This window comes from Panthera tigris, chromosome D3, assembly GCF_018350195.1.
Source record: "Panthera tigris isolate Pti1 chromosome D3, P.tigris_Pti1_mat1.1, whole genome shotgun sequence".
Lineage (NCBI taxonomy): Eukaryota > Metazoa > Chordata > Mammalia > Carnivora > Felidae > Panthera > Panthera tigris.
Genome location: NC_056671.1, coordinates 31,304,111 through 31,324,106, shown reverse-complemented (window position 1 = coordinate 31,324,106; position 19,996 = coordinate 31,304,111). Strand labels below are relative to the sequence as shown.

The 19,996-nt window shown below is 40.5% G+C and overlaps 1 protein-coding gene across 6 annotated transcripts in view; it reads left to right on the top strand.

Annotated features, from left to right (window-relative positions):
• LDLRAD4 (low density lipoprotein receptor class A domain containing 4) overlaps positions 1-19,996 on the top strand; it is a 172,671-nt gene that overhangs the window by 40,909 nt on the left and 111,766 nt on the right. For 3 of the 6 annotated variants that reach the window (XM_042961947.1, XM_042961942.1, XM_042961945.1), the window contains exon 1: positions 3,258-3,384. The exons of 2 other annotated variants lie outside the window; for them this stretch is intronic. Coding sequence is in view for 1 of the 4 variants with exons in the window: in XM_042961940.1 (XP_042817874.1) it covers positions 19,769-19,772 (4 nt within the window). In the remaining 3 variants the exon portion in view is untranslated. Of the gene's footprint in view, positions 1-3,257; positions 3,385-17,872; positions 19,773-19,996 lie in introns of those variants that run through there. One more of the 6 variants, XM_042961940.1, reaches the window with a different exon arrangement.

Sequence of the window (19,996 nt, the reverse complement as noted above, 5' to 3'; positions counted from 1 at the left end):
AAGGATGAGGGAAATACAGCTTGAAGCGATCATAGGATTAATGTGGTCTGTATGAGGAATAAGAGGGGAAAAAACAGGGAAAATGTATAGATGTAGTGCTGAAGGGGTCATTTCATATACTTGGGAAACAAGATTGAAGTTAGGTCCTCCAAATAAGAGCTAACACACTGAGATTAGGGAAATGGAAATAATTTCTGAGAGGAAAGGTCCTTTGAGCCTGGAATGGGTTACCCATGGAAACTGTCAGTCTTGTGTCGCTTGTGTCTTTACAAAAAGGATCTGTGAGGAATGGCCTGAGTGTAGCCCAAGGAACAAAGAGGAAAAAACTGGATAGGTTCAGAAGGCGTCTTCTCCACTGTGCTTTTTAATCCTGTTCCTGAAAAGAGAAAGCAGAATATTCTCAAAAATAATCACACAGCTAGCAGTTCACTCCAAAATGGGCATGCTTTTCAAAAATTATAGATAAGGAAAATATGTATCATGAATGCTGTGACCTCCTGAGGGGGAAGATTTTCCTAGAGAACTGACTTGGAAATTTTGGGATGGGAAAGTGGGTGACTGGTTTTGACCTGCTGATATGAAAGACTTATAGCATCAGTATAGTTGCCATAACACCATCCAACAGTATTTCTCTCTTTTTAAACATGCTGTATTAGGAAGTGTTGGCTCTCAAGAGTAAAAACACCTAACCTAAAACAAAGAAAAGACCTTAGCCTCCCTTTTATTTGCTTGACTTGACTCCCCCAAATCAGAGTATATTAGGAACTGCCCCAAATAATCTGTTTTTACTGTCATTGGCACTGGGAAAGATGTTCCAGAGACTGCATGATATAAAACATCTGGAGTGTACATTATTGTGACTGCTTATGCATTTAGTTGAAGACATTTCTTGGGTGTTGAAGTTAAATTTATAACAAGGAGTACTTTCACTGCTTCTCACTAAAGTTCTTTGGATTCTCTTCTACCAGTCATTGTGTTTATCTAAGATGGTTTGGAAGGCAAACTGTAGTGTTTTGTTTTTAAATGTGATTTGCTTCTGTTCCTTTTGATGATTGTCTCTTACATTGGACTTCTAGGATGAATATAGACTTAATAAAGAAATGTGTCTATATTTTAGCTATACCACTTTTTAAAAGTTTATTTATTTTTGAGAGAGAGAGAGTGCAAGCAAGTGTCTGAGTGGGGGAGGGGCAGAGAGAGAGAGGGAGAGAGAGAATCCCAAGCAGGCTCTGCACAGTCAGCATGGGGCTTGGTCTCACAAACCATGAGATCATGACTTGACCCTAAATGGAAAGTCAGATGCTTAACTGACTGAGCCACCCAAGTGTCTCTAACTATATCATTTTTTAACCCCTCAGCTGTACATCTTTTGTGGCATGAACTACCTGACTAAAATAAGGACTGTCCTCTAGAGTCACAATATAGGATTGATCTTTTTAGATCCCTGTATACTTAATAGTTGCCTAATCACCCATGGCCTTGTTTCCTATGAATAACTTTGTAAGAAAATATTCTGAAACAGGAATGTTCTACACAGGTTTTGTAAGGCACTTACCATGAGCTTCTGGAGTAGGAAAGGTAGGGTGCTCACAATTTTGATGCTGGGTTCCTTTCAAATGTTGATGCTTTTGAATGTGTGTTATGTCCCTAATAGGATTGCTGCTTTTGTCGTTTACATGCTGGATTCATACTTCTTTAGATTCACTGACTAATTTTATGTAGTTCATAGTTATGGTGTTAAAGTGCCTTGATTAATTCTTGCTTGAACAGTCTTAGAAAACTAATGACTACGGCATTTAACTTGAGAAAATTGGAGATTGATTTTTCCTAGTATTCTGCCTCCTTCCACTTCTAGTTAGCCATAACTTCATCTTTAATTTAATTTTAAATTTTCCATCTATTTTTTGAGGGTTAATTAGGTTCAAATACTGTCCTGGGTATTATAAGTCAAATTCTCATTGACTATAATATTTTGGAGTGTCAAATTTTGCTTGAAGATAACTTTGACAACATAGAGTACTTGCCACAAATACTGAAAAATAAAATTCTTTTGACCTACATATTACCCTTGGGAAAATATCCTATCTTCTCTCACTGCATTTGGACCTCAGAGATTGTGCTCTGAGTTATCAGGTGATGAGAGAAGTGGCTCCTATTTGACTATAGACACTAGTTGCCCAGCAGCAATTCTTTAAACTAATGAGGACCTAAACTGCCCAGAGGGTCTCCTTAGCACCAGAAAAGAATCTTGTAGGGTTTGTAGGCTTGATAAATGTTTATGGTTTGATTAACAAATTATCCCAGTCTGCCCTACATTTTGTGGTTTTTCCGTATAGTCTTGCCTTGTGGTCACAGAGGTGGTCCTGAAGGGGCTATGATCTCTGTGCCATTCCTGCTACCATGGTTCTATTCAGCCTGGTACTAGTTTCTGGAATGTAATTTGTAATGCTTCAGAAAGCATGTAGACAGCAGAAGAGTCATATTTTCCACATTATTACTATGAGCTAAACACAAGATCTTTTTGTGGGTGGGCAACTTTTTCCTTCATGAACTTTTATGCAGTACAGAAATAGTTAAGAAATAAATTACATGCCTCTTTCCCTTTTTTCATTACAGAAAATTGAAACTTCAGGAGCTTCAGATGTTCCTTAGGGGCTGTGGGGGCATTGGGCCCACATTAGCTGATAGATAGCTCAGACTTTCACCTCTCAGCTTTCTGACTATCAGTTCATGACATCTCAGTTTTCTGTCAGCTTGAAGAACTTTTGCTGAGTTTTTTTTTTTTTTTTTTTTTTTTTTTTTTTGCTGAGTTTTCTTAAGGTCAAGGCCTTAAGCCTTGTTAAGCTTTGATTTTGCTAGAGTAGGTTAAAGGATATTTATAGAATACCTGTCAGACCAAGGTAACAGTGAAGGTGTATCCTAACCTGGCACACAATTAGCTTATCCTTTTAAGTTTGCAACATGTAAGAGAGTTTAGAAGTCCAGTTGATGAAGACTCTCAAAGTCAGAACTTGGAGAAATTGTAGACACATTGGGAATTCACACCAGAAAGTAATGAAGGTTTCTTCAGCTATAAGGCTCACAAGGTGTCATTATGGATAAATGCAGGCAGCTGGGTGCTGAAAAGAGGATGATTCACACAGTGTCAGAGTTATGTCTCTTACCTGCACTGGTTTCACCATTTTCTAAATGGGAAGATTGAGAGATTGTAAATTGCTATTGTATTTCATTTATACCATGTTGCATGTATTAACTTTTACATTTACTTCTAGTAAACCGTATGTAGTTATCATTCCGTAATATGGACCCACCTGTTTTCAAAGAGTCCATAATATCTTTGGAGTGCTGAAATCCTGGGTTGAATCCTGATCCATCCATGACCAAGTATGTGACCTATAAAGAGTTAACTTACTTTCTTTTAACCTCAGTGTCTGTATCTATACAATAAGCTAATAAATGGATTTCATTGAATTATGTGGGTATTAAATGAATGCAAATAAGTCACTGAGCTCAGTTTCTCATATATAGTAGTCAACAAATATTAATTCCATTTCCTTTCTCCTTCCCTCCCTTTATGAAGTTCAGACTTAAATATCCCATTCTTGTTTAATTAAACAGATATCTCAGTTAAGTGGGCCTAGCTGCCAGAATAACCCAGATTCTGGGGTACAAAATAGAAATGGAACAGGGCCAGTATGGCTGTGGTATCCCTAATCAAGGATACATAGAATCTTGACTCCACTTTGAGTTAGTGTGTGTGTCATTATGTAAATTCATTTGAAGAAGCTATGGGTCCACTTAGTACTTTAAATTCTACTTTGAGCAGCAGTGACTCTGAGCCCATTCCAGAATCAAATTTAACCATTGCAGCTTGATGCTCTCAGTGCATGCATCAGCCCAGAGATGAAACCCAGGCCTATGTTGCTGTCACAACCTCTTCCAGTTTCCCAGTGAGCAGGTTAGTTCCAGGTTCAATCTCCCTGTTCGAATCTGCCTCATCTTGCTGTTTATAGAGGAGCGGGATAAAAAGGCTCTTCCAAGCAGCAAAATATAACATTGCTGTGTGCTGTAATTGGAAGGCATGTTAGCCAAAACCTCGTTTTTTTCTCCCGTTACTACTATGGGCGCAGCACTGACGATGTTTTAGTGGGTGGGCAACTTTTCTTTTCATGGACATTTTTTGTGATGTTTGAATAGTTAGGAAGTGGGGCGCCTGGGTAGCTCAGTCGGTTAAGCATCAGACTTCTGCTCAGATCAGCTCATGAGTTCAAGTCCCACATCCAGCTCTGTGCTGACAGCTCAGAGCCTGGAGCCTGCTTCGGATTCTGTCTCTTGCTCCTCTCTCTGCCCCTCCCCTGCTCACTCTCTCTCTCTCTCTCTCTCTCTCTCTCTCTCAAAAATAAATAAACGTTAAAAAAAATTTTAAGGGGCGCCTGGGTGGCTCAGTCGGTTAAGGGTCCGACTTCGGCTCAAGTCATGATCTCGCGGTCCGTGAGTTCGAGCCCCGCGTCGGGCTCTGTGCTGACAGCTCAGAGCCTGGAGCCTGTTTCAGATTCTGTGTCTCCCTCTCTCTGACCCTCCCCCGTTCATGCTCTGTCTCTCTCTGTCTCAAAAATAAATAAACGTTAAAAAAAATTTTTTAAATAGGAAGTTATTAAGTTACATGAGTGTTAAAAGGTTGACTGTTAGAGACAGAATGCAAATGGTGGAGCACAGTGTAAATAGCCTTCCCTTATGGAGATGGCTCAGAGAGCATACCTGCTTCTTGCACAACATTGGTATGTACACTTCTATTTCACCAGAGCCTGTTTCAAATAAACCCAAATCCATGGTGAGCTGCCTGTGGGTGTGAGGGAAAGCAAGATGAATAGTTCTGACTTTGCTTTTTGTAAAGCTTCCAAATATATAGCAAGGGGCCAGAGACAAACAGGGTTCTGGTCCTAGAAGTGGAGGATTGCTCTAGCATTTCCATCTGAATGTAACTATAAAAGCTAACTTTGTCTTAGAAGCCTTGCAGTTATAGGACAGTAGTCTTAAACAACAACAACAACAACAACAACAACATGAAAGTATGTAAAATCCAAGATAAAGAAATAAACTTAAAATTGTCAGATAAAGCAAGCCATTGATGAGACATTTAGGCAGATTTTCTGGAAAGTACAGAAGCCTGTATTGCTAATATACAACACTGATGAAGGTCCTCTCATGTTTTACCAATCTCTTGAAGAAATCTCAGTAGATTTGCAAATTCAAATGTTTAATTCCTCTCACTTAACAATGGTTTCTGTTTTACTTTTCTTAGGACCTAAAAAAAAATCAGACAATGATACAAGATCTGTAGGGCCAAAAAACATTTCTAAATTATATTTAGATCACTACTGCTTGAGGTATTTATTTGCATTTTATGGTGAATGTTTCTTAAGCAAGCTGAAATATTTTGATTCTTAAAAGTCTCCATATGTGAGAAAAAAGAATTGTGGGTCTTTGGACCTATATCAAGATTTATTTAGATCTCTTCCTTTTTCCCTGCCCCCCAAACTGAAGGTAGAAATACCGAGGGTGTTGCAAATACATGTTACCATAACAATGTTCTATTAAGATTGAATCTTTATAGCAGCCCCTTTAGCAGTAAAATCATGAATGATCTCTTTTAATTGTGTTCTGAAGATCTCATCTTTTACGGAAAGCTGTAGATCTCAGTGCCACCCTGGGCATTCCCATCTTTGTTCACTCATCACTTCTGTCTCATAAGCTAAAGAGCTACAATGCTGATCCAGTGAGTATGTCTTCTTCCTGTGAAGCTGCAGTTGAGGGTATGATTTGTGTAGCTGTCGAGGGTGTAGACAGAACTCTGTCTCTCTGTGACAGCAAGACTCTTTGCAGACACATGCTCATAAAGTTGGGCTTTTTATTGTTCAGGTAGCATTGTAAATTTCAGTTGTTCCTAAACCAACAAAGCAGTATTTCAAGTTGACACTATTTTTGATTCAGAGATCAGTGTATTTTGATCCTAAAAAATTTTCTAAACTCCGGATGAATTTATGTAAAATGGACTTAGATTTGGTTATTCTGGAATTTGGCAACTCACTGTGAGTAAAAGGCCTTGGTGATGCTTCCTGAATGCTGAATGGTGGATTTTTTTGTTTTTGTTTTTGTTTGTTTGTTTGTTTGTTTTTGAAGGAAAGCAGCTTGGCATCAGCCTGTGCTCCTCAGGCAGTTGGCATCCCTTTTTTAAAAATAGCTTCTTACAAGCACATATTTGTGCTTGTAAGCACAAGCACAAACATCACAGTGAGTGGACACTCATGTTCCCACCACTTGGTTCAAGCAGAAGAGTGTCACCTGCCTTCCCTATCTTGTGTGTGCCTACTCTGGGCTCACCCATTTCTCTCTCTTCTCAGAAGTCACCACTACTCAGAATTTGTGGTTATCATTTATTTGTTTTTCTTTATAGATTTCCTCATATACATGTGTTCCTAAACTGATTTTTTAAATATGCTTTTAAACTTTATATGATGAATCATAATAGCTGTATTCTTTTCAACTTTATTTTTCAGTATGTTTCTGACATCAGTCCATATTGCTTCATGTGTGGTATTCTCCCATATAAATATGCCACAGAGTGACTATGTACATCCTCCCAGTGGTAGATATGTGATTTGCTTTAAATGTTTTGTTATTGCAAACAATGCTGGTGTAAATTTTCTCGTTCTGGTTTAATGGTGCATGTGTGCAAGGGATTCAGTATATCACTTTTGGATGAAATTGCTAGGTCATGGGATTTGTACACCTTCAATTGTACTGAAAAGCCAAATTGTTTTCCAGAGTTATGAACCAAGGTATATTCTTCCACCAGCAGTGTCTAAGTGTTGAGTTTCTTCCTGTCTTCACCAACATTTGATATTGTGAGACTCTTCAATTTTTGTTAGGTTTTTCATTGTGTAATAATATCTCATTGGAGCTGTAGTTTTCATCTACTTGGTATGTTTATTGGCTATCCTGATTTTTCTGAGAATTACATCTTCAAGTTTTTTGTCCATTTTCTTTTAGGCTGTTTAAGTCAAGATCTGTGAAGTGTCTGAGGTTCTACCCTAGTTGCGAGCTAACAATTTAGCCTGCCAGTTTTATGGATGCCCACAGAAGATATGAGACTCCTGGATTAGCAACAAAGGACTCTATTACTTCCAGAATAACAAGCAGCATGAGCATCAGCATATTTGCATCATTTCTCCTTGCCCCACGTCCCACTGGGGTGCCAATGGGCCCAGATGGATGCATATGCAATGGGTTGAATTAGTCCCTGAGTTTAGGGAATGCAAATCTTTTATAATGATGCATTATAAAGGAGGCATGCCCTTCCTTTAGTTTGGAGGGAAATACTCTCTTTTATTTTACTGAAGTAAACAAACTTGCCCTTGGCTCTAGAGGGAGACACTGTCTTTATCTTGCAAGGTTGATTCCTATACAGACATTCTTAAAATGATAATCCAGAACAAAGGACAGTTAGTGCCTCCGCTCACCAGATGTACAGAACCACCAGACCCATGGAGAAGTATTTCCCAATAATATCCACCTGTTGTTTCTACACCTACTTGGCTTCTGGGTTTCCCCTGAGTACATCATTCTATTGATCATGACAAAGGCTGGGAACCAAATCCAGTCAATTTGTTTTGTACAGCATTTGATTAAGGTTGTTATCAACAGAACAAGACCAACATGCAGTAATGACCTCAGCTTTGACCCTCAGGATCCCAGTCCCAACAAGCTTGAAGAAATCCCATTAAACCATCAAAGTCTACCTAAGAAAGTCAGGTGACTTTTCCTTACATATCTCTGTTGACCTTTCCATGTGGCTTGAGGCATTTATCTGGGAATGACAGGGTGGATCAGTTCTTGCACAGATTGCTTTGGCCCAAGAAGCCAGGGCAAGTCTGTCAACCATTCCAATCATGCCCAGTGAGTTGAGACTGACCTGAGTGCCTTCCAGAGCCAAGAAACCATTGATCACTAAGTTCAAGGACAGATTTTATTCCACTTTTTCTAATCAGATGACTCCCTTTGTAGGATCCTCATTACCTGCAGGATGCACATAAATAATGAATCAGTTAATCCTCCAAGAGCCCCTCTGTGTAACCAAGGGTAGCTTCATTTTGGAGAGAGATCCACAGTTGCCTGAGGGCTACATGATCTACTGGTAGTATTTCCTTAAACCTTCAAATGATCTCTTATGACCACCACTGAGGTTCAAATCACTGTGTTTTGGGGAAGCTGGTGGGTGAATACCTGTCTTGCTCAGTGTGAAGCCCAACATGGGGCTCTACCCAAGACCCTGGGATCATGACCTGAGCTAAAATCAAGAGTCAGATGCTTAACTGACTGAGCCACCCAGGCACCCCCAGAGTCCTTTTTGTTTTTAGAAAAAGACCTGTTAGCAACTTGTGGAACTTGCATGTTCTGTGATCCCAGTTTGAGGGGAGACATTGTTCTAACTGATGCTCTTGTTTTCCATTTCTCATGCTGCCTGGTATTACAAATTATGAGGATATTCAAGCTTTTAGTTTTTTGGAACATGAGTACTGCAGATGAATTCTAGTGTGGGAAGAAACCTAGAGTGTGGAAGACAGTGTGCCCATCCTGCCTAGGAGCTTTCAGAGGTGCCCACACTTAAGCCAAACTTGAGATAACCACTCTCTGTTCTCCTCTGTCCTCCCCTCCAAGTATCTTTTCTTACCTGACTTCATCTGCTCTTTATAGATCCGTGCTCTCCACGCAGAGCTCGGATTCTTTTCCCCATGCTCTGCATTTTAGATCCCAGTGTGTCTGTCTGGTTTACATAGCAAGTGTGTTTTCTCTGAACTTCCTAAATGGAATTGTTCTGTGTCTTAGCTATGAATACCTGTTTAGAAAATTTGGTTGGGAAGATTAATTATCTTCTTGTTAAACAAATTTACATGATTAGACTATTTTGTAATTTGCTACAGGTGTGAAAATCAGCTTGTTGTGGAAAGTATACTGTAGTCATTAAGAGCCCTTGGCTGTTCCTGTCATTAGAGATGGGACACAATAAAACAAACCAGGAGATTTCAAATTGACAGAGTGTCTTTAGTAATATCCTCTGTGAGTACCTGTGTCAGATATACTGCCAATGGCAGGAATTGGGAGGTGGCACAGACACCACAAGATCACACCCTTTGTCACTGCTCTGTTTCATGATGAGTGGTGTGTGGAGGAGCTTTGATTTGGAAATCACCCTTGTACTGGGGTCCATTCTAGTGAATACACCACTGGGAGTCATCTGAGTTTACTTCAGCCCTATTGCTTAATTGCTTTGCGTTTTGTATAAAAATATCATAAATGTGAGAGGTGCCTTAGGACAAGAATGAGAAATATGGAAAAAATTTTATTATAAAATAGTAAGAGTCATTACTGGAAATGCAATTTGAAACTTAATAGCCATCCATGTTTTCTCTAAGGCTGGTGAATAATCAGCTCCAATGGTTGGTTTTGTTTCTGTAGGCAAGTTATTGAACTTGTGTTGTCTACGTCTCCTGTCTTCAGTCTAGATAACAATATTAGTTTTTACTTTCCAGGGTTATGGTGAAGTAACTCACCTAAACTCTTACTTAATTCCTGGCTCCTAAAATGCCCCTCACAAATGTTACTTGTGATTATGTTTGCTTATATCATTTTTCCCCTAAAGGCAGTGTACTGAAACGGGAAAAAATTTCTGATCGGTTCTTTTGTATAAATGCCTCAATATTCCTGTCTAATTTACTTTTCAGCTTTGGCTGCACCAGGCTGAGTTCTTACTCCCTGGATAAGCTGTATAATTCTCTGACCATATTGTTTAAAGGCCTTGCTGGTATGTAGAACAAAAGAGCCTTTGATCCCACTAGCCAGGCAGCCCCTTGAAATAGAACATTCTCCATAAATGGCTTTAGAAAGTCTTCTACAAAGACCGATTTTTTACATTTGTGTAGAATTATGCTGTATCCTAATCATGTAAATATGCTTAACAACATGACTTTTATATGCTTAGATAGGCCATGTCTGCAGTGGGTGGTCCTGAGGGTTTAATTCTATGTAAAAAATTACTGTGCAAACAAGATGTGTTTTCTGAAATGTGACTGACTTACTAAGCTTCATGTCATGGAACATGGCACCTACCCAAAATATCAGTCTTGATCCACATCATTCAAGTAGAAGCTTGCACACTGAAGAAAGGGACCAAAATGATGTAACATCAGCCACAAAAGTGTGTCCTGAATGTTTAGATTTGTCTTCTTTATCTGGGCCGGAGGACTTTTTTATTCCTTTAAATGAGCCCAAATTCTTAAAAACCCAGCAGTGAATCCTAGAGTGATTTTGTATTGTCATTGTTTTTGGAATTTCAGTTAAGAAACTCATGATATGATCAACTTTTTTGTAAATAATATTTTATAGTGTTATCTTAATATGGATACTATATAAAAATGTGTTTAATGTATTTATTAGGTGTTTAAAGTTCAGAAAGCATAAGGAAAAAAACCAGGTGGCCTCTTGGTAAGGTATATGGTATATTTACCTTGGTATAAGGTAAATTCCTTATACAGTTATAAGTCAAGCAAGAGTCAAGGGTTAATTTAAAAACATTTTCATTATTTGTCTCCCACAGGGGTTCTTCACCCTTCCTGGTTAAGTTCAGGCATTTCCCCGACTCTTCACTTTTAGGCAATAAAAAGTACCTTGGTCAACATCACAAATGAGTAGTTAAAGCTGTAACATCCCCTACCACCACCACCTCCACCCAAGCCGGGCCCGTATCTGTAGGTAGGAGTCTGGAGAGCAGGTGTGGCCATCTGTCCTTCTCCTGTCACACTTCCACCCTTCCTCCAGCATTCTAACCAAGATAAATCATACAAGGAGAGAGGGTAAGGGAAGTAGGAGTGCTGGCAAGGCCACAGGGTAGTTTGTGTTCTTTGGGTCTCCACACATGTATAGCTATCTGTTTAGAACTTTCATGGTATGTTAGGCAGAATTCTGATATGGTCCCCAATATCCCTGTCTCCAGATATACATGCCCTAGATAATTCCTTCCCCTGAGTGTGGGTGGCAGCTGTGACTGTGATTAGGTAGTCGTTCTCAGGATTATATGGCAAAGGTGAAGGGATTTGGCAGGTGTAATTAAGGTCCCCAACCAGTTCATGAAAAGGGAGATTATCCAGCATGGGCCTGATCAAATCAGGTGAATCCTTAAAAGAGATGACAAATAGCAGCAGATGACTTCCTGCTGGCCTTGATGAAGGGAGCTGCCTGGTTTTCAGAGGAGTGGGCTATGCTGAAGGAAATGGGACCCCAGCCCTACAAGAGTAAGGAACTGAATTCTGCCCCCAACTTGGGTGGATGTGGAAGAGGATCCCAAGCTCCACTTGAGAGCACAGCCTCATGAGAACCTGAGCAGAGAGCCCAGCCATGCCATGCTGACTTCCAACTGATAGAATTGTGAGCTAATCAGTGGTTGTTTTAAGTCACTGAGTTTGTGATTATTGGTTATGCAGCCATGGAAAACTAGTCCATGTGGGTTCTTTAGAATCACCCACTGGGAACTTTCTCTTGCACTTTCCTTGGTGTGGGTGATGCATTTTCCTCCACTAGCCACTTCCCTTGCTATTTGGATGACGCCCTGTTAGACCCTTTCTGTTAGGATCGCTTCTTTTTTCCAGTTGGACTGTTTGTGGAAGATTTGAACTGACTTTAGTAGGCTCTCCCTCATGATCCACTTTGTTTTTGGAAGACTCTGGCAAACCCTCAGCCCCCATTCCATGCAGCAGGTGTAGCTGCTTTCCTTTACTGCCATCAGAGCAGGCAGTCTGCATCAGAGCAGGACCATCTCGTTGGTCCCTGGATTTCTTGGGTGAGAGTCAGGCAGCAATGCACTGAGCCTCTCTGACTTGTTTGAAGCTTTTTGAATGGCCCCATGACCCTCTGTCTTCCCAGACCTGGACGAAGGGGAAAGCACCATTCACCCTGTCGTGGCCCTTTTATCTTTGACTGCGAGTAAGCGTTGAAGGGTCTTATAAATATCTGGTGCCAATTATTTATTTTTGCTAGGTGCTTTCATATGAAAATACACACTTTGTCCATACCCTTGCTTTGACATATTATATTTATTGCATCTTGACACTTCATTCAAAACTACCAATTTCATATCCTGTCATACCCATTTTTTTCCTAAAGAAAACTAACACATAGTTTCTTTGTGTTTAAAAAAATGAAGTTTGTTAGATAGAGGCATATCTTTTAACTTGGGGTTTTTAGGGGAAAAAATTAAGCAGAGTGGTTACTTTATTGTCTGGCAATAGATTTTGAGGCAGTCTTATCACTAGAGAGGAAAGTTACTGTCTGTATCAGTTAGCTAGTACCTCAGTTATACTGTGTAACAAACTACTCCAAAAACTCTATGGCTAATAACAGTAACCATTTATTATTTATTGCTCACTAATGAGCTCCCACCTGTCTTTACTCTAAAACCTGCTCATTCTAGCAAAAGTCAGGGCAATCAGATCATGTGGAATGAACTGTATATATTCCAACTCCCACCAAAGCAGATGTTGCTTATTAATGCATGGTCTCTGTGGTTGAAGCTCCGCAGTTTTTTCCCCAGGTCAGAACTAAGCCTATGATTTTATTCTCAGCTTCTAAAGCTTTAAGTGTGACTTGATCTTCTTGATCTTAAAAAGAATTAAGATGCCAATTAAGTTGGCTTGTGTCACTATCTATCTCACCCTATTTCTAAATTAAGACTGCCCTAGTTTAAAGGTACTTGTCCTCATAGTGCCTAGTGTTAGAGGAGCTTAATTACAATCCCTGTGCTTGATTTGTGAGTATGTGTATGCCCTTGCATGGATGCATGCTTAGAAACAGGCTAGATACACTTGTATTCAGGTACTCTGGTACACTGAACTAGATTATTTTGGAAAATAGTGTTTGATGATAGAGTAGATTGGGAGTTGGCAGACCTGCATTTTATAAGTCCTGACTTAGTATTTTTGTGACTTTCAGCAGATGACTTAATATCCAAGAGTTTTAGTGTTCACATCTGTAAAATAGAGATACTGATATCAACTTCTTATTTTGCTGGAAGAATGAAGACTGAACAGCATCTGGCATATTCAGTGAGCATTAGTTCCCATGTGATTTGAATCTCTCATTCAGATATTATATTTAAACATTTTAAAGTGTGCCTTTCAGGACATAGAGCCACCTCTAGATCCTGGTAATTCTGGATAGCTGGGGGTACTAACCAGTCAGGATCCCCAGGAAAACATGAATATCCCTGTAAACTTGATTGATTGTACATAAATTGTACCAACACCATTGAGAGTTAACAGGCATGCTTCAGGGGGCAGAGATTCCATCTTGAGTCTACATTGTATCTGGGAAGGTCTTAAAGTCTGGTGGGATGGCCTGCTTACAAGAGACCCATCCTCATTCACCTTGAGGAGCCTCTGAAAGACAAACTTGAGTAGGGGCATTGCAGGTTCGAGGTCATCCTCAGGGAAGGACATCAGGCATTGGGAACTGGGCCCAGCCATACCACCTGAGCCATTGGAGACCTGAGCACAGGTTGCATACCCAAACTCTACTTTAACAGGGACTGGTTCCCAGGAAGAATGATGCCCTATACATGAAAAACTGAGGGCCTTTTTTACTGAACTATGTAAAATGCTGCTGTGACAATTCTAAAGGAGTGTAACAAAAAGGAGAAACTGCCATTCTCCCTCCCTGCACTTGGGCCACTAGGAGTTTAGGCACTAGGACAGGTTTAGGGCACTGGTGACAGGATAGCAGGGCCCACGTGGCCACCAGGGTTTGGCAGAAATTCTTAAGCAAAGAGTGACTTTGTAGGGACAGGAGGTCCTATATCAGCAAGAAGGGACACAGATCCCTGGAAGTTTCTGTTAATGTGATTTCACTTGACTACTTGGTGCTCTCAGATATTTTGCAGTTCTTCCTGGGGATATTCTCCTTGTGTCCACAAATAAGTTCATTCTGTGCTGCCACTACCCCTTGCTGGGATACCCTGGGTCCTGGCCCCTAAGCTCCACAGCCTTCTACTAGCAGTACCCCCTGCCATGTGCCTGACCCAGAGCCCCACCTGAGGGCCCTCTCCACTCTGGCACTGGGCTACCTCCTATCACCTCCACCTTAATGTGGCTCAGCAAGGGAAGACCAAGATTCTGAGGCAAGATTATAACAACAGTGGTGTTTACTACAGGATCCTATATTAAATGGTGGCTGCCACATCTCACCTGTTCTTTCTCCTTATAGCACTGGTTTTCTAACTGACAACTTGACTCTCGTGTGTGTGTGTGTGTGTGTGTGTGTGTGTGTGTGTGTGTTTTCTTGGTGCCTGCAAATTTTGAGCAGCTCTTTACATTTCAGAACATTTTTAAGTATTAAACATGCTTGAAACCTCATGAACTCAATTTCAATCTGGGAATCTTATTTTATTGGGGGGGTGCTCATTTCCTGTGGGATTTTTTTTTATGATACTATTATAAGCAAACACTCCCATTGGAAATGTATAAAGAATGTTCTCTGTGCATGTTCATTTCCCTTCCCAATTTAGATGAACAGTATCTCTGGAGCCTTCAGGATTTCTGTAGGAGCCTGTTAGGCCTCTTCTTGCCAATGAGCCTATAGTGACTCCTTGATCTGCGCGTGGCGGGAAAAGCATTCCCAGATAAGCTGTGGCAGATCATAAAGTGTGTGGAAGGGATTTTCATAATATTGGAAAACCTATCATGCACCCTGAATAGGTTTACTTGTGTGAGAAGAGAAAAAGAAATATTCGTAATAGGGAAAATGATGTTAGCTGTAACAAAAGCTGAAAGTATGGAAGAAAAAAATAATCTGGTACATATTTTCTGTATCCTGAGGTCACTTGTACTTGAGCCATACATTTAAAATAACAGAACAAAAGTTTCTCCATTGTCTTGAGCATTAATCACTATATCTTAACTCTTTTGTGTGTGTGTGTGTTATTTCATCTTGGAGCAAAAATAAAATGTCAATTCTACGATGATATATAATGGACAAGTACTTTCCATATATTATTATTTCATCTTTACCAAAGATTTGGAGGTGTTTTCTCCATTTGCATATGAGTGAACTGAGACTCCAGGGAAGAGACTTGCTCAGGGACCTAAGGATAAGAGACACAGCTGGAACTGAACTCCTGAGTCCTGGTCCAAGGTCCCCTCCCTCCCCCTTCTCTTTCCTTCCTTCTTTCCTTCCTTCCTTCCTTCTTTCCTTCCTTCCCTTTCTCCCTTCTCATGGTCTCTTTCTTTTTTATATTACATTTCACAAGTGTGAAAGATAATCTGGATGAGTGTTTACAGTGCATGTTATTGTTAAGTTTGTGTTGTATAATGAAAGCATCTCTGCTATTTGTAGTGACCATTGGCAAAGAGAGGCAAGTCTGAAGGTGATGCTGATTGGGGTTGGAGTCTTCTATAGAACGCAGAAAATACTAGCCCTTATGACCTGATATGTTCCCTTTGTAAGACACTATTAAGTTTCATGGTGTTGACTTTACTCAGCTCAATGGAGAAAGCTCTGAGGCAGAGAAGCTAATAAATGAATGTAATGGTGCTCAAAAAGTGACAGTTCTACAGACACTTCATGACATCCTTTACAGATCAGCCTTAGAAAGCAGTGCATGGGAGATGTCTTCATATTGCTGACAGGGCTGTCATTTGGCATATGAATTTGTCCTTGAATGAGGCATATACTGTGCCTTTTATAGGCAGGCAGGCCCCCAGGCTGAAGCATGGGTTCATGTGGCCTTTCAAGCTTGCCTTTGGAAAGTTGGGCTGCTCATAGAACTGGGCTATGTGTTGAGAGAGTCTGCTGCTTTGAGAAAGCCCTCTTCTTCTCCCACCTTCTCCCAACCCCATCCAGAAACCTACTTCCAGGTTGACCAAATGTTAGCCACTCTCCAGCCTGAAGTCTCACTCCCAGTGGTCTTTCTGGCTTTTGACCTTATTCTGGCCACTACCCCTCCTAAGGAATTTGTGGTGACCTGACTGCCTGGTTGGCTACAGTGGAAGAAACAGAAGAAAGGGCACAGATGGAGAGAGAAAGAGAGGCAGAGTCACAAGAACACAAAGGACAAGTAGAATAGTGAGCAGCTCTGCTTGGTTTAGACTGGCAGGTCTAATGAGCAAGATAGGCCTCATGGGACCTGACTGAGTCCAGGACAGCACCTGTGATCTTAGAAAGGCACAGTTGGGTCTAGGGCTGGAGCATCCAGTTTCCCACACTCCTTCAGCACAGCCCGTCCCTCCTCTGTGGGCACCAGTGCCCTACAGCTTGCCTTCTGCTTTATTTTGGTTTGACATCTTCAACCAGCTGCCTCTACCCTCTGCTAGCTCGTGAGGCACAGTAGGCTGTGACCATCCCTCCCAGCTTCCTTGACTGTCTCTTTTTACTCAAAGGTACAACTTCTGCATCTGGCCTTTTCACTTCATTGCCTAATATGCTGCCTTGGACAACTTACCTGTAGTAACCTGGTAGCAGATGCCTGAGATTGCTCTTTTCCACCCTGTGTCTAAAAGTATATATGGGAAAATACAAATTCATAATAGTAAATGTTTATTGGCTATTATCCACATGCCAGGTGCTGAGCTCGCTACTCTTTACCTATATTACCCAGTTTAATCCTCACAGTACCAGTATGAGTCAGGTACTATTATTAATATCTTTTAAAAAAATCAAAGAGGTTAACGTAACTCAACTAAGGTCACATAGCTAGTTTATTCCATATTTAAAAGAATAGTTTGCTCAGAACTGGCTTTTGTTAGTGAATCAGATTGTGCAGTAATACATGAGGCTCCCATTGGATACCCAGCCAGCCCTTGTGTAACAGTGTTTCCCCACCTTCAGTGTACACAAATCTCCAGGGGGGGTTGTGAAGATGCAGATTCTGATTTTGAGGTCAGGGTGAAGCCTGGGATCCTGCCTTTCTAAACAAACTTCCAGGTGGATGTGCCTATTGCTAGTCTATGGACCACACTTTGAGTAGTGAGATTTAGATCCTTGCCTGTAGTTGTAGCTTTGCAGTGCTCTGGATTACAGGAGAGCCAAAGAGACATAGGACCCACCTGAGGTCAACTGATGGGAAATCAACATAGCATTGGCTACTTGAAACCTTTGCTTGGAAAATAGATTAAAGATGTATAGAGAAAACTGGATCAAAGACTGTACTGTCAAATTCTGAGCATACCAGGACTTGCCCAGCCTCTCCCCTTGGTAGGCAACACTGGCCCTCCAGGTGCCTGGCATGGGCCAAAGGTCTAGCAAACAGCAGTGGTGGCCTTTCAGGAATAACTAGGTGCTGGGGGAGACTTCAAGGCATTTTCTGATTTATTTCTCTCATGTTCCAAATAGTATGGTACCTCAGAAAAGCATTCTGAGGATGACCTTTGATAATACAAATGGGTGGTGATTACTGTAAGCTACCTGAAACATGGCTCCCTTAAAAAGGAAGTCATCCAGGAACTGGAGAGTGTTATGCTAAGTGAAATAAGCCACACAGAGAAAGACAGATACCATATGGTTTCACTCTTATGTGGATCCTGAGAAACCTAACAGAAACCCATGGGGGAGGAGAAGGAAAAAAAAAAAAAAGAGGTTAGAGTGGGAGAGAGCCAAAGCATAAGAGACTCTTAAAAACTGAGAACAAACTGAGGGTTGATGGGGGGAGGGGGGGGAGGGGAGGGGAGGTGATGGGTATTGAAGAGGGCATCTTTTGGGATGAGCACTGGGTGTTGTATGGAAACCAATTTGACAATAAATTTCATATATTGAAAAAAAATAAAGTAATACATATAATTAAATGATTAAAATTATTAAACTTAAGCATATATAAAGAAAAAGGAAGTCATCCAGATGATGATAACATGCATATGGAGACTTTGGCGGCCTTCAAAGACTGTAGCAATGTAAGACTTTTAGAAAGCCCTGTAGGGAGCTGGGATACTGCAGAGTTCAGAGCATGAGGCACAAGTAAATAATACATGCTTTTATGATGATACCTATCAAGTTGCTTTGTGAGGTGTCTTTTTCGTATTCAGAGTGGACATGCCAAGAAACAGGAAGTGAGCTGCCAGCCCTTCCAGTGGGAAAAACATTAAGAAAGAAAGATTAAGCTTCACATCAACAGAGAGCCTTTCTCTGTATATTGGGCAGGGCATTTGAATATACGTGTGCACAAAAGACAGCTTGGTGTTGTGACTAACTTGTATTTTGTCCGTAAATATTGTCCACCCAAATTGCATCCTGTTGCATTATGTTGTTATTGTTTGTTAGAGACACACTGTGGCATCATCCCACTGAGATGGAAGAGATTCCAATTTGAAGCTCTGTAATTCTTGGATAGTATTTTCTCTCATGAAAATTATCTGCTTATCACTTTAGTGGGAAGCTTTCTATTTTGAAATATCTCAAGTAATTCAGGGTCACTAAATTTTATTTTAGGGTGAACCTCATCCTCAAATGTGTGCTCTTAGCATCCAAGTTATAGAGAAAAACAATTACCTGATCATAAATTTCACATTTGAGTCAAAAGAATGAAATTTTCCCCTACCTGTGATTCTAGCCATGTATCTCGAGATTCTTTGAAGGATAATTTGTGAAGTCACCAAATTGCTGAAATAATAAAAAAAAACAACATAAAAATCAATATAACTATGTTGAAATGTAGTGTGTAGCTACTGACTATAAAAGTAACAAGAGGAAGAAACACATCTCTGTTTTTCTCCCAGAAGAAAAACAATCTTTGAATCTAAAATATATACTTAAAAATTTTCAACTGTATTCCATAGCCATTTAATGAACAATCTTAAATTATGAAATACCCAGTATGTTTCTAGTTAGGGAAGAACATCGTTCTAGCGGTGTTTGATATTCTTGGGCAGTGTCCTTCTAGCATAATTCCAAAAATGTCCTGGCCAAAATGAATGAAATATCTAGCAACATCTACAGTATAAGCAGACTGACCCAAGAATAATTTAAACATGGTCCAGAGGAGAGAGGCAACCAGACTAAGTCTATTGGCTCATGTTTCAGGAAGTACCATAGGCTCTTGAGTTCTGGCTTGAGTCAGAACCCTTATTCCCTTGGTGTGAAAAATATAGGTTCTTAATTACAGTTTGGTAATATGTGTAATGTGCAGGGACTATGCAGAACTCTGAGTGGATCCCCAGAGAAAATTGTAAATCCTGCCCTCTGGAAGCTTATCGTTGAGTTGGGAGGAAGAAGTCAGGGTGTAAGAAATGTTAGCTGGGCACAGTATTTGGTGAGTGGCACAGATTTATAGTCCTGTGCCCTGCGGTGCTCCCAGGCAGTGAATCTTTTCATTCTGAAGGAACTTTATTGAAAATGCTTCCATACTCAGAGTTGGATTTAAAATAGAATTTGGCTAAAAAAAGAAAAAGAAAAAAAAAGGAATAGAATTAGGCTGCCTCTTAACACAGTAGTTCTGATTAACTTCATCTGCTGATCACACTGTGCTGCCTTCAGGTCTGGTCCACCAGTTCACTGCTCCTGCACTGTACAGAGCCACATGTTGCTGTTTCTTAACTGCAAGGTCTGCCTTGGGCTCAAGATCAGCCCAATCCTGGAGGCAGCAAAGTGTCTAGGAAGGGATGACACCAGTTATGAGTCGGGATCTGGCCTCATGTTTGATGTTCCTTCAACACAAAGACCATAAGTACGGAGACAGATGTGTGAGTATCCTACTTGTGGAATCTGTCTTATGGCTTAAGAATCACACTTCATGATAACAAGAGAGTGGAGAAACGTCGTATAGTGTGAAGAAAGAGTTACTCTGGCCGGCTATTGTCTGAATTAGAAGGAGGAAGAATGCCTAGTAAAACAGGTCTGCAGTTTGGGTTAGAACCTTGATGCCTCTTTTAGTATGAAAGGTGAAAGGTTTTACTCCCTCTGACCC